This window comes from Triticum aestivum, chromosome 2D (genome assembly GCF_018294505.1).
Source record: "Triticum aestivum cultivar Chinese Spring chromosome 2D, IWGSC CS RefSeq v2.1, whole genome shotgun sequence".
NCBI classification, from domain to species: Eukaryota; Viridiplantae; Streptophyta; class Magnoliopsida; order Poales; family Poaceae; genus Triticum; species Triticum aestivum.
The window spans coordinates 344,132,982-344,148,180 of NC_057799.1; the positions used below are offsets into that span (position 1 = coordinate 344,132,982).

The 15,199-nt window shown below is 42.6% G+C and overlaps 1 protein-coding gene across 1 annotated transcript; it reads left to right on the forward strand.

Annotated features, from left to right (window-relative positions):
• Positions 1–3,048: 3,048 nt before the first annotated feature.
• On the forward strand, positions 3,049–13,368 carry LOC123053066 (sister chromatid cohesion protein SCC4). The gene is made up of 10 exons (XM_044476448.1): positions 3,049–3,858; positions 3,973–4,441; positions 7,252–7,290; positions 9,387–9,508; positions 9,859–10,005; positions 11,248–11,337; positions 11,437–11,561; positions 12,198–12,403; positions 12,592–12,716; positions 12,854–13,368. Exons 1-10 carry the CDS (start codon positions 3,193–3,195, stop codon positions 13,046–13,048), a joined length of 2,184 nt encoding a protein of 727 aa, XP_044332383.1. The 5' UTR covers positions 3,049–3,192; the 3' UTR covers positions 13,049–13,368.
• Positions 13,369–15,199: the final 1,831 nt, after the last annotated feature.

The window sequence follows — 15,199 nt, forward strand, 5'->3', positions numbered from 1 at the left end:
GTCCGCCTCGCCGCCGGAGTAGCCGCCGCCCCGGTCTTTTCCCTTGAACCGGAGATAAACCAACCGATCCGAACGGTTTATTTTAAGGTTCGGTTTTTGTTTAGAAACCCGTTTTTTTAGTTATTTAACGAACGTTTTTGTTTAGTTAGTTTTAGTGAACGTTTTCGTTCTGTAGATCTGTGTAGCGAACGTTCGCTATTTAGTCTTTTTCTTTTATTTTAGTTTTTCGCCAGGGACTTATCTGTGCTGATTTTATTTACAGTTTAGTCCCTGTTCTTCAAACGTCTATAACTTTTTACTCGTTTGTCCAAATCCAACGAAACCAACGCCCACTTCTTCGTTATGATCTCCTCTATCCAGTAAAACAACTTAAACATGTTTTTGAAAGTTTTAAAATTTGAATTCAAACAAATTCATATTCAAACTTCTTTTGTTCATAACTTAAGTTCCGTAACTCCGTTTGAGTTGATTCTTTTTGCAAAGCGAAGCTCTTGACCTAAACTTTCTGATAAGGCCAAATTCACATAATTTTGGTACTGTTAGAAATTGTTTTATGTTGCAAGAGTTATTTGCTTGGTTTTGATGTTTCCCGAATCGTCTTCTTCGTTCTTCTCGATCTTTTGAGTGATTGCTTATGTGTGGTTACCATTGCTTGCTCTTGATAGATTGACCGGAGTGTGACGAGTAGATCTATCAAGAGTTTTGAGTGCGAATCATCTTCATCAACATTGCAGGCAAGTAACACTTTGATCATATACCTTCCATACCCAGTTTTTATTGCATTAGATCTGTTTTCCTCAAACACTTGCATGACTAGGATCTAATTAAATTGTGGGTATTGGGAAGTAGTTGAGGTAGAACCTATTGTCCTGTTTTATTTATCAAACCCTTGGGAGTTACTTCACGTTTGCTTATATTGCTATGCTATGCTCGTAGACGTGGATTGGGTTTGAGAGATTTCCATGACAGACGTGAGATTGTAAATTAATGGTTTACCTAAGGTGGCAACTTAAACACACATCTGGGTGGATTGAGGTACCTGGGTATTCCAGGATTGCCTGTTTTTCTTTTGGACCGCCACCCAGGTTCAAAGGGATCGTGAGATTATTCATGCTAGAAACTTCCGTGTGCAGCCGCAAGCTATTATGGGCTCTAGCATAGTTGACTAAGTTGTGTGAACTCTTACAGTGGTAGACTAGCAGATGTAGGGGAAAGTAGGTGTAACGGTCTACCCATACGTAAGGTGCAAACACTTCTGAAAGACTGTGTCTTGGTCATCCGTTACTCAAACACCATGCAGTGCGAGTAATCCAACGGAGGAGATCAAGTCTCGTGGGGGAAAGTGCACAAACCTCTGCAGAGTGTACAAACTAATCATGATTAGCCGTGTCCCCGGTTATGGACATCTTGAGTATCTAGTTCTTGGATTATCCCGTTGATCTCATCATGTTACTTTTAATTAATATTGTTGGGTTAATGATGATACTTAATTGGGATTGAGATGCTGTCAACCATCTCAATGTTTCACAACCACCATGATAGTTAAACAAAATTTATTTCTTTGAAGTAGGGAAAAATTGGCTTTTCGCAAAAACATTATAACTATAGAGCTTTTCCACCAGCCATATATGCATGTAGTGATAGCCTTTGTTCATCATTTCTCTATGGTGTGAATTTGCTAGCATATTCCATGTGCTGACCCGTTTTCGGGCTGCAACGTTTCATGTTGCAGGATTCTTACGACGAGTAAGTGATACGTTAGGGTTACGATTTCTACACTCAACTTTGCCGTTGGTGTTGATGGGAACCCACAACCTTGTTACTTCCGCTATTTTGGATTGAGGTAATAGTATTTACCTTACTTTATACATGTGATTTACCTCTGTTATAAATCCTCGAGTACTGTGTGTGTCGGCATACCGATCCAGGGATGACACTTAAGCACAGAGACTTGATCCATTCGGGTCGGGTCGCTACATTCTAATTATCCGCTTAACTGTCAGGTTGCATTCGTTAAAGAATGTTTCATATAGTTTGCTTAACTTCTTTGTTGCAGCTTACATTTGTGCCACTGACGCAACGAGCCATCTTGTATACTAAAATTTGTGACGTTTGGGTGAGTGAGGCATGTTGGTTTATGAGACACAATAATTGGAGGTATTTATATAAGGGAGCAATCATGAGTTATGCATTTTACATCAAGTTTTTGAAAACTTAATCTTTATTTTCATTAAGATTGTTGCGGTTGACACATTATCTAAATCTTTGATTAGTATGTGTTGGTAGAGATGTTAATTGCACATGCACGCTTACTAATCTACAATCTATAATTAATAATCAATAATACTTAAATAGTTGATCCGTACTAACTCTAATTCTCAAAATGCAACCTTTCACATCATTAAATGTGTCACATCATCATCCACAAAAACTATTTTGTAGCACATTCATAATCCGATTTGATTGTTCCATCTCCAATGATCAAACGTACATGCATACTCTTTGTTCAATTATTTCTGAAAATAATACCTTCTGATTTAGATCATTTCATTTGTAATCTAAAATTGGTCTTTAAAATCCCGTAGCAACGCACCACGGAATCACCTACATCCTAGCTTGAAAAACGTTTTTATATATTAGATGGAGGAAATAGTTGTTAAAACTATCAGAGTTATTAGTGACAGCGAACTAAGCGTAAAGCAGATGGTCACCTATGCTCGCATTCTTCTCAATTTATTTTAAACTTTTTGGCAATGCGTATTTAGTGAAAAGAGACTGATGCTCACATTCTTCTTATTTTTTTTTTCAAACTTTCAGGCAATACGTTTTTAGTAAAAAGAGAGAGTAAGATGCCTATGGTAATACTACGTGAGCATCTGCGTTTGAACCGTACAGTGAAAATTACTGGTGGCACGACCGGAATTTGCCCCTTTCTTTCCGGTTTCACACGCGAGCAGCGTCACGTGTTCCAACCAGCGGCAGCAGGAGGACCCGCCGGACCATTTCCCCGTTCGGCGACGTGAACAGCGACCGAGCACAAGTGCACAACACACAAAGACGAGCCCGTTGAAACCGGCGGCCGAACCCAGTCCTTCCTTCCTCCCCCACCTCCTTCCAGCCCACGCTACCCACGCTCCCCCACCCCGATTCCCCCAAATCTCCATGCCGTTGCCGCTCACCGCGCCCTAGGTCATGCCGTCCGCCGGGCCGTCCATGTCGGCGGCGGATGGGCTCCTCGCGCTGGCGGAGGAGGCCGAGCGCCGCCGCGACTTCACCACCGCCACCTCCTGCCTGGAGTCGGCGCTCAGCCCGCCCCACGCCGCCTCGCTCCTCCCGCTCGCCGAGGCCCGCGCGCGGATGCGCCTCGCCGGCCTGCTGCTCGCCCGCTCCAAGGGGCTCGCCAACGCCAAGGCCCACCTCGAGCGCGCGCTGCTCGTCCTCAACCCGCTCCCCTCCGCGCCGCCGCGCCTCAAGCTGCTCGCGCACTCCCTCCTCGCCAACGTCTACGGCCTCCTCGGCGCCGTCCCGTCGCAGAAGCACGCGCTCCGCCGCGGCCTCAGCCTCCTCGCCTCCGCCTCCTCCTCGGGGCTTCTCCCCTCTGGCCGGGCCCTCCTCTGGACCAGTAACTTCCAGGCGCAGCTCGCCTCCGCACTCGTAGTCGACGGGGACGCCGCATCTGCTCTCACTACTCTGTCTGCCGGGGCTGCCGCCGCTGCCGATCTCGAGAGCCCCCAGCTCGACCTATTCTTCGCTGCCACCGCTCTCCACGTCCACTTACTCTGCTGGGAGGACAACGCCGCCGTTGAAGACGCCGTCGCGCGCGTCTCCCAGCTCTGGGATGCGCTCACGGCCGAGCAGGTAAACTCAAGTTAGCTTCTTTTTTCCATCTCTTCAATTTTAGGCTGTCTGTAGCAGTGAAGAGATGTAAACTTTGTGTTTTGTTGCATGCGATCTTATGCTTATTGGATGCAGAAGGAGCATTGGGTTGGGCTGTTCTTCTACACGGAGCTGCTGCAGACTTTCTACCTGCTCAGGGTCTGTGACTACAAGGCTGCCTCGAAGCATGTGGAGAGGTTGGACACCGCTGTTAAGAACGAGATGGAGAGGGGACACCGTATTAAAGAGCTTGGTACTGAACTCAGTGCAGTTGAGGGAACGCTAGCGCAGACCATGTTGAAGGAGAGGGAGAGGGTGGCTCTAGCGCATAAGCAGGGGCAGTTGAGAGCTCAGCTGCAAGCGTTGTGCGGGTATGACACATTGAAAGATGTGTTAGATTATGGGGACAAGTTATTGTTAGCACCACCGCCAATGCACGGAGAGTGGCTCCCACGGACTGCGGTGTTTGTGCTGGTGGATCTCATGGTCGTGATGGTCAGTCGGCCAAAAGGCATATTTAAGGAGTGTGGAAAGAGAATACATTCAGGACTACAGCTCATCCATGGTATGTGCTGTTGAATGCTAACTTATTTGAAGTATTGCTTCTGAAGATGATATGCTTATAGCTAACTACACATGTTATACGATTCAAGATAGCAGGCACAGCTAGTTTACAACCATGGGTATCAAATAGTAGCCATTTTTTTTACTAAGTCATGGTCCTTGACGGGTACTGAGGTCCTGCTTTACAGGGAGGTGCTTATTAAACCCAACCGTCAATACTGTGAGGGTTACAATTGTATTCCCTTCTAGGGTTTATTTTATGAGGTGTTTGTGTCATTTTATTAATTTCAGTATTTGATATAATTAACTACCATTCTAGTAATCTCACAGCTATCTTTTTGTGGATGTTTTTTTCGTACTACAAGGGCTTCCCTATTCATTATCATAATCGCTCTGCTTATCCTTGTGAACCAGATAGAATCTTCTTAACTTTTGGCCCATTCACTTCCTCGTTTCCTGTGGAGAACACATTATCGCTACTCCCTCCATCCATATATATAGGGCCTAGCACGTTTTTCGAGACCGCCTTTGACTATTGATAAGATTAATAGTATATGAGATGTATAATGTGAAAATTATATCACTGGAAGCTCCTTTCACGTACGAATTTGACGGTATGCTTTGTGTAACTTGTATGTCATATATTATTGCTCTAGCATGTGGTCAAAATTAGCCTAAAAAAATGCGTTAGGCCCTATATATATGGATAGAGGGAGTGGCAATTTTGTATGCGGTCCTCCCGTGTTCCAAGTCATCCCACTTCCACTCTCCCCTTTGAAATGCCACGATGCTGTTCATCTCAACGAGAGGGAACATATCAATGATAAGTTTGTTTTATTGCTCGTTCATATGAGCAACAAATCTATAAAGGTTGTCCATTCCAGAACATTTTCAGCATTTCTTGATACATGTCTACGGCAAGAATGCAGTGACAGCAATGCTCATATGGGAAGTGTGAACTTTCCCTTTTGCTCAACAACAACCCTTACAAGGTGGTGGTTTTAATTTTTGTTTGACAAGTTGAGATTGATCAGTACCATTTATCATGATCTGGTAAGATCTTCAGCCGACCTTAGGAGGATGTTTGGTTTCATCAAATGCTACTTGGCTGATGTGACATCCTAGCTTAGATGGAATGATAGACTGCTCATATGAACAAGGTGCACCTTCTTTTCCGGAAGCTCATCTCCAAGAACCTCTGGTTGAGTGTGCTTGGCTTGGAGCAATTTGGGGATGTGTGACCGGCCGGGAAGTTCTTCCCCGTTGCGCACGAGTGAGGACAATGTGTGGAGTGTTGGTCTGTGAGGCCAGTCTAGATCTCGCTATGAGTAACGACTGCTGGTCTGGGTGAGAGGTGTGGTGTTACAGCTGACCCTTGGGTTTCACAATATTCCATGGCCATTTTTCTTGTTGAAGCAAACTCCATGAAGGTGCCTATGTGAATGTTGTGACATAAATGGATGAGAGGCATATATAAATGGGAGTGGCCATGTTGATGCAAATGGTGGGTTTGAGATACACGATGTAGTTAAGAGGAAAGACTGAAAATGACGGGAAACGAGTCTTTGACTTTAAATTGAATATTTCGATTTTAACTTTATTGGATGATTATTTTAGGCCTTACTAAACAAGTGTTACACAAAATAATGAAATCTTGTTTTACATTTTAATAAAGTCCACTTTGCAACCTTCAAACCTTGCCGAAGTTCACGTTACAACCTTCAATTTCTAAGCCATTTATTTTTATCCCAAACCCAGCTGTAGCAAATCTGCACCATTAGGTCTTAAATTAAACAGTGTTCCACAAAACAATGAAATCATGTTTTACTTTCTATAATAAAGTCCACTTTACAACCTTCAACTCTTGCCAAAGTTCATGGTACATCCTTCAACTTGTGAGCAATTTATTTGTAACGCCAAAATATGAAAATCCATTCTGTTTAGCCCCTTGGTCCAATCTCAGGTGGTTTTGTGCTGATTCAGATTCCACATGGTGGACAGCTGGCACAACTAATCCACGACAGCCATGGCCCTATGTCTCTCTTCTGTCTCCCATGGCCATTTCTCTTCTTACTTTCCCCGACCCGAGCTAGCCCAAATCTCTAACCCTGCAGCCACAAGATTATCCAAGGCAACAGTGAATATCTTCCAGGATATGATGCAGGTTGCGAGATTGAAAAGAGGACAGGCAGGCTTGAGTTGGGGAGAGTGAGGAGAGTTAAAGTCGTGCTTAAGAGAAGAGAAAGTCACTTGAGAGATGAGAGAGAGAGGGGGTAAATGGGTTTCATAGTTTGGAGTTAAAATAAATGGTTTAGTAGTTGAAGGTTGTAATTTAAACTCGGCAAGATTTCAAGGTTATAGTGTATCTTTTCTAATTTTTACGTGCTGATTATATTCAATTGATAACATAGCCGTCGCCGCCTTTTAAAATTAAACCTGGTGTGATTTTGTAAAAAAAAAAAATCCTCAATTGATCAGCACCACACGTCCAAATTTACAATAGCTCCCTGCATACTAGATTTATTGTCCATGTATGCCTCATGAAACATCAAACATGGTACACCTTCAGTCCATCACTGGAATTTGCAAGGAATAACCTCGACCCGCATGCACCACCTGTTGAGTAACCAAGGGCAGTAAATGCATTGATACATGTCGACCTTGCATAAGCTAATAGTAACCTTTGACCATACATTTTTTCTTGGATATTTTAAACATGATCTTATATATATTTTGTCTATGTTATAAAGCTGAAATATATAGAAACTTCTGTATATCTGTAATTTACTGGGCATTCACATTGTTTCACAGAGGAACTCTCGAAGCTTGGGATCGTGGATGGTGTGACAGGTACCGATAATAACTTCAGTTATTTTCTACGGACAACCCTTTACAAATTTTGATTGTGTACTACCATATTTTAGAGCTGACACTTAATGCATGACCCTGGTTGGATCCGTGTCATTCTACTACTGTGTAGTTCCACAGTCCACACACTTTTTCCTTTGTTTGGTTAAGCAACATAAGCTCAAATTTTTCTCGAGAATATGCAAGAGCCTTTCATATCTTTCCATGAAGCTGGAAAAGCAGTTTAGATGCAAGAAAATCTGCACCAAAATGGCGAGACATGATAATGGAAGACAATCCCGAAAAAGAGCACTAAGCCTAGGAGGCTGCTCCTACAGTGGCTCAATCAACAAACTCCCAGCCCTTGCTTCTTCTCATTTATCTGCCTCATCCTTGATCTACTACGTAACTTTTACCAAATCGTGATGGTCATTCTAAAAATCACACCTTTCAGAAACAATCTTAAGTTGAGCTGATACTGTGACACATTAAATTATAATTCTGTCAGTTGTCACGATTCTTGTTGTCTTATGTGCTGGATATGCATGATACCTTGTCCTGCTGAAGTTCCAACGTGCCAATCCTATGCAGACTTAATCAATTGTGATATGTTTAACCCTTTCTCATGTGGTCATATGTTCCTTTTTTTTTGGGTCCTTTCTTCCTTTTTTCTTTTCTTTTAAGAAAACGGAATTTGTAGCTCCTAGCTTGTCAATCTTTGCCCAACAACAACAACAACAACAACAACAACAACAACAACAAAGCATTTAGTCCCAAACAAGTTGGGGTAGGCTAGAGGTGAAACCCATAAGATCTCACGGCTAACTCATGGCTCTGGCACATGGATAGCAAGCTTCCACGCACCCCTGCCAACTAAATCATCGATATCAGTCATCGGCATTAATTTTGAATTTGACGTGAACTACTTCACACCAGACATTTCTCTAACTCGCTGGGCTGCTTTAATGAATTCAATCTAAGGAATATCTATATGCCAACGAATACTTACCTGATCTGCTCTAAAACAATGACCTCTCCCTTATATGCAACAACTGTAGCAAGACCTTACCCGTTTCTTCCACAGCCGCTCCATTAAATTTCTCATGTTATATTTTTCCGTGGTACCTCTCTTTATCCTCATCTTCTTTCTCCACCCTTGTACTGTTGCTCTCAGCGCTGGGCTCCCATTGAAGCACCAAATCTGCACCACATCATAATCTCATGCTTGTTTGCACCGAGACCACCCAATTTGATGGCCATGGGCGGCGCCAAGTACCTAGATGAGTTATCTTTCCAGACAGCCTCCAACTTCTTTGCCGGTACCAGGTGTTGCCCTAGCTACAACTGCCCGCCGGTCATCAAGAAGGGGCAAGCTGGAGCTTGCCATGGTGTGCACACTGAAGTGTCATGACAACTGTGCCATTCTCCGCTCTTCACCATCCCCGCCGTTGACTTTAACGTGTCTTCTTCAATCATGCCCTACTGTGAGTTCGACCAAGTACTCCTCCCATGCAGCCTCGCCGTTGTTCGGCTCCTCAACTAAGCCTGCCCTTCCCCTAAACCTAAAATGCCACCACTGCGCATTTTTCACCACACCTTTTGTCTTGTGCCAGCATTTACTTGAATTAAATGGGATCCCCTCAACAAAGCGATCACAGTAGTGATGTTAGTGGCCCTTCATATGGCTCAAGCCCTTGTATCCACCACTGACTGTTTATTATTATGGTTTGGACTATTTCTTATTGTGGCCTGTCAATCCTGCACAACCACCCAACTGTTTCTTTTGAGTTTCTATGGAAACTGGTAGCACACATCTCGAGATCCACTGCCATGTAGTCAATTCATTGAGGGCCATCGATTATCATGTTCCACCATGTTCGCCTGCTTGAATGGAGATGTCAAATAAGGGGCATGTATGTCATTGTTCAGTGGTACGTCAGGGACCGGGGGAACTGTTCTGTCGTATATAAAGAACTTTCCCGTAAATATTTTGTGCTTCGCAGGAAAAAAAATCTTCACTAACTGCAGAAGAAATTATTATTGTAGTACTGTACTTCTGTTACCTTAACCTCATTTAATTTTTGTCATTATATATACAGAGGGAGATTTGGAACACTCAACGATATGGACGGCCGGGTTGTATTTGATGCTTTTACTTCAGTTTCTCGAAAACAATGTGGCTGTAGAACTCACGAGATCAGAATTTGTTGAAGCCCAAGAGGTACATAAAACAGCATATCCATATTTTTTACTAATACGCCGGATGACTGCTCAAGTTTGCAAGTTTGCAACCGTTCTTCGTTATTTGTCTATGTATATGCTTTTCAAATATACCTGTCCATTTTTTCAAGGGCATCCCTGCCAATCTGTTTATTGAAACTAATATGTCTCGCGATATGTTGAGCTATTATATATTTATTATTGGGTTTGATATAAGCACATCTTGCCTGGTATAATAGGTCCAGTAATTGTGCCAGATACGTTTCTTTCCAAACATTAGATCTATATATCTTATGGTTATTCAGATCTATATATCTTATATTTATTATCAATTCGTCATTGTTTCTGTAGGCTTTAGCACAGATGAAAAATTGGTTTACTCGTTTCCCAACGATTCTCCAAGGTTGTGAGAGCACAATTGAAATGCTAAGGGGACAGTATGCACATTCTGTTGGCTGCTTTGACGAGGCTGCTTTCCACTTCCTTGAAGCATTGAAGGTATTTTTTTTCCTCTCGATATGCCACTCCACAGCAATGTTCAGGATATCGGTATCTGGTACCATATCGGTCGGGTGCTGAGTGGGGATAAATAGGCGAAGTTTCCAGTAAAGGCTATTTGGTGTCCCATCGAGTAGCGATTAACTGACCAAGATGCTGATTAACTGGCTGATATTTGGAACAATGCTCCACAGTATGTTTCTTTGCATACTCTCTGCCATATATTTCCTAGTATCCTCTTGTATGCTACCAAACACATTAATATTCTGTGGGGTTTCTGCACGCTGCACCTCCAACTGTGCTTCATGTGATTAATGATGTAAAAAGCTAACAACATCCGGTCATTGGTTATGTGTTCAATGTGATCTACAATCAGGTTTCCAGTACAGCAACAACAACAACAACAACAAAGCCTTTAGTCCCAAACAAGTTGGGGTAGGCTAGAGGTGAAACCCATAAGATCTTGCGACCAACTCATGGTTCTGGCACATGGATAGCAAGCTTCCACTCACCCGTCCATGGCTAGTTCTTTGGTGATACTCCAGTCCTTCAGATCTCTCTTTACGGACTCCTCCCATGTCAAGTTCGGTCTACCCCGGCCTCTTTTGACATTATCAGCACGCTTTAGCCGTCCGCTATGCACTGGAGCTTCTGGAGGCCTGCGCGGAATATTCCCAAACCATCTCAAACGATGTTGGACCAGCTTCTCTTCAATTGGCGCTACCCCAACTCTATCTCGTATATCATTATTCCGGACTCGGTCCTTCCTTGTGTGGCCATTGGCCACACATTCATCTCAACATGCGCATCTCCGCCACACCTAACTGTTGCACATGTCGCCTTTTAGTCGGCCAACACTCAGAGCCATACAACATTGCGGGTCGAACTGCCATCCTATAGAACTTGCCTTTTAGCTTTGTGGCACTCTCTTATCGCAGAGAATGCCAGAAGCTTGGCGCCACTTCATCCATCCGGCTTTGATTCGATGGTTCACATCTTCATTGATATCCCCATCCTTCTGCAGCATTGACCCCAAATATCGAAAGTTGTCCTTCTGAGGCACCACCAATCCTATTATAATATAGCTATCCCTCTTTTAGTCAATATTTTATGCGCCCCAAGACCGCTGAAGTAAAAACATCTATCAAGGAATGTAGATTTTTATATATTAGGCCATTTGTTCTTATGTTCTATTGCAACCTATCCAGCCCTTTTCTAATTTAAGAAATACATTTTTTTCAGCTGACAGAGAACAAATCAATGCAATCTATGTGCCAAGTTTACGCGGCAGTCTCCTACATTTGTAAGGGTGACGCGGAATCATCTTCAGAGGTAAAGTAGGATTTTATATCACTCCTACATACCTGTCTTTTTTCTGTATCAAGCCAGCTAATACAACTAAATATTTGCCTCACCTTTTTGGTTGTTTAGGCACTAGAATTGATTGGTCCTGCTTACAGAACCATGGACTCATTTGTTGGGGTAAGAGAGAAGACCTGTATCATTTTTGTTTACGGACTTCTACTTATGAGGCAGCATAATCCACAAGACGCACGGTGAGATATGATATAGTACTAAGTAGAGAAAGTTAGCATAATGACTGCAGTTTAATGAACGTATTGTGCATCACTATAGTTTACATTTAAGATGAGTAAAAACAAAATTCAAATGTTTTAATAGATGTATAGAAATGATGACTATAAAGCATGAAGGTAAAGAAGAGTTGCTTCTCCTTTATTTATTTATTTTGCATCTCTCATTTAAGAGGGAGGGAAGGGTATATGATTTTTTCCCCACTACTCCCGGATAAAAAAAAAGATTTTTCTTCTAGGGTTTCATATTCGTATTTCTCCTCTAGTATTCCATATTTATATTTTTACAGGGTTCCATATTCGTCCTTTTGAACTTTAAAGTTCAATTGAAATTGGAATGGCAAAATTGGAGATCCCCTCTGTCGTGACTGGATATATAATTGTTTTCAATTTTTTTAAAGCCACATGATCTCGATGCATTAAACATATGGTCACTTAGAAACAGAAGTTATATCACCATGTAGCTAATGTTCTGCATTATTTGTTTCCCATGGGTGTCTGCCACATTTCATTTCCTCTTTTACGTTGAGTGAACTCTCGGCAAGTTTGCAGATAGTCAATTTCTATGTTGTTAATATGAAACGTTTCTACCTGATGCAGGGTTCGCCTTGCAAGTGGTTTGAGAATAGCGCACCAACAGTTGGGTAACATCCAATTGGTTTCTCAGTATTTAACAATATTAGGTACATTAGCACTTCAGTTACATGATACTGGACAAGCCAGGGAGATCTTGAAGTCATCGTTGACGTTAGCTAAGACACTATATGACATCCCAACACAAATCTGGATCTTGTCGGTATTTACAGGTATGTCCTCAAGGTTACATTGATTTCTTCACAAGGCGATTGAAAATTCAAAGCTTTGTAATGGCCCTCCTACTTGGTTTCATTTCCTTCCGTAGGCTGGTTGTTTAATCTCTTGGTATGCATTCTTGCTGTGACTGTCAATTTGTCGAATTTCTGGATGTTGATGGCAACTGGTATCTTATTTTCAGAGTTATATCGAGAGCTGGAAGAGAAGGAAAATGAAATGGAGAATTCAGAATATGGAAGCAAGAAAGAAATCGATCTGCAGAGAAGACTGGCTGAAGCTCGTTCTCGCGCTTATCACCAGGAGCTGGTATGGTACAACAGCTTTGATTGAAGTTGATCCTTTGTCTTGTTATATGGAAGTCGGACAATTTTACTACTCTTTTGTCACCGAAAAAAACATGGAACACATCTATGCAAGGAGTTGAAGTTGAAGTTGTGTTTCAGGTGGAGAAAGTGAGGATCGAAGCTGAGCCGCTGCACAACTTGTTCCAGAAGCATAACGATATGTCGGGCCTGCCGGTAAATGATGACCTTGACATCCCAGAATCAGTGGGGCTGTCCACTCCCCAGCCCTCGTCCGTGAGAAGGCTGGTCGATTCAAGCTCGGTAAGGCGCAGCACAAGGAGGCGGGTGTCCTGAGTCATGCTGGCTGTCCATCGGAGTGAATCGCCATGCTCCCCATAGAGAGAGCATGCTGGACATGTTAGCCTATAGGTCCCTCAGTTGTTGTTATTAAGTTTATTATTAGTCAATTGTACACCGCTGTAGCTTCATCTTCTGTTAACAATTACTAGCAAAAGAGATCATGCGTTGCACCAGGAGAGAAATTCCACAGGCCCCTAACTCAATAACCATGACTCAAACCCCCATAGGTAGGTTCAGGTTCTTTATTTCAACACATGGTTCTCATCTGTGTTGACAATCACAACGTGTTTGAATGTGATCAATCTTAAAGCGTCTCTCTCAGTATAAGATGAGAACTTTGCTATTTTTTTTTTACCTGCAAGGTTTTGATGAGGCATGCATGCGTGGTTATAGATGGCTTGTTTTGTCTTCAATCTGGTTTTGTTGAGGTGTTCATGTCCAATCCGGTTTGGCACCGGTACGAAAGAAAGATGGATCATGCGCTATTGATTGAAGATTTTACACATTTTTAAATCAAAATTCATGTATAATATGTTTTTTTAAATCCGGTGACCTTTATTAAATAATAATCATATCAGTCACCGAGCGATGGAAGGAGTGGAGGTCTGATGATGATGTGTAAGAACAATGTTAATATGCAGCTGAATTATTATCATGACAACTATATTGATGTTGTGGTCAAAGGAGCGCATCATAGTACAGACTGGAGGTTAACGGGTATGTATGGTGAGCCGGTTTGGAGACATAGCATCACACATGGAAACGGTTCCGTGATCTACATGCTAAGGGTAATTTGCCTTGGGTTGTGATAGGGGATCTAAATGAGATTTTGTATTCATCAGAGAAAGAGGGAGGTAATGCGAGACCATTATCATATATGTCTGCGTTTAGGGATTGTTTGGCTGATTGTTCTCTGGAAGACCTTGGTTATATTGGCAATAAATTCACTTGGAAGAGGGGGAGGATCAGAGAGAGACTGGATAGAGCTGTGGGGAACATGGCATGGGCGGGTATGTTTCCTGATGCAGCTGTGCATCATCTTATTATGGGTGGTTCGGATCACAGGCCGATTATGATCAACACATCTACGTATACTTTGCCTGGTAGCGGCACTAGCCGACGGCGAAAACGCTTTGAAGGCAAATGGCTAAGGGAGGAAACAGTGGGTGATGTGGGGGCAACGGCATGGGAACACTCGCCCGCAAATATACCGATCTTGGCAAGACTTGCAGCAGTACATGATGAGCTGCATGAGTGGGACAAAAATGTACTGAAGGCTCCTCGTAAGAGAATCAGGGACGTGACGAAACAGCTTGACCATATACTAGCAGGACCGATGGATGAGTACTCTACTCGGCGCCAACATGAAATAACAACGCAGTTGGAACTTGCGTTGGAACAGGAAGAAGTGTACTATATGCAGCGGAGTAGGAGTGATTTTCTTGAGTATGGGGACCGCAATACAGCGTACTTCCAGCAAAGTGCATCAGCTAGGCGCAAGAAAAATACTATTGTGAAGCTAAAAGATGCAAGTGGAGTTTTTAGAGAAGGAAATGAGGAGATCAAGCCTCTGATACAATCTTATTTTACCGAACTCTTCACATCAGAGGTCTTGGGGACCGATGAAACCTTGTTACTACCTCCGTCTCGGTGAATAAGTCATTCGCGTAGTTCTAGGTTGACGATTTAACTATCTAAATATGTATTATATGTGGCAAAAAAATATATATTTAGAAACTACATCCGTGTAGAAATCTAGTGATATACTTTTCATAACATATAACACATATTTAATTTCTCAAATCGATGACCTAGAAATACGCGAATGACTTATTCACCTAGACAGAGGTAGTAGAAAGAGTTACACCACGGCAGAGGAAGTTCGAAAGGCTATGTTTAGTATTGGCGATTTCAAGGCCCCAGGTACCTGGGCTGCATGCAGTTTTTTACAAAAAGTTTTGGTCTGTCGTGGGTGATAAGGTGACAGAAGAGGTTCTGAATGCCCTCAATAGCCATGTTATACCGGAGGGGTGGAATGAAACAGCGGTGGTGCTCATACCAAAAGTTGATTGCCCTGAGCTTAATTCCCAGTTCAGGCCAATAAGTCTATGTAACGTCGTCTATAAGGTAATCTCTAAAGTGCTA

Excerpts from the sequence above, each read along its gene's own strand:
- LOC123053066 (XM_044476448.1), top strand. The coding sequence starts at position 3,193 with ATGCCGTCCGCCGGGCCGTCCATGTCGGCGGCGGATGGGCTCCTCGCG. Across the intron at positions 9,509-9,858 it reads AATTTGTTGAAGCCCAAGAG|GCTTTAGCACAGATGAAAAA; the intron begins GTACATAAAACA and ends TTGTTTCTGTAG. Across the intron at positions 10,006-11,247 it reads ACTTCCTTGAAGCATTGAAG|CTGACAGAGAACAAATCAAT; the intron begins GTATTTTTTTTC and ends CATTTTTTTCAG.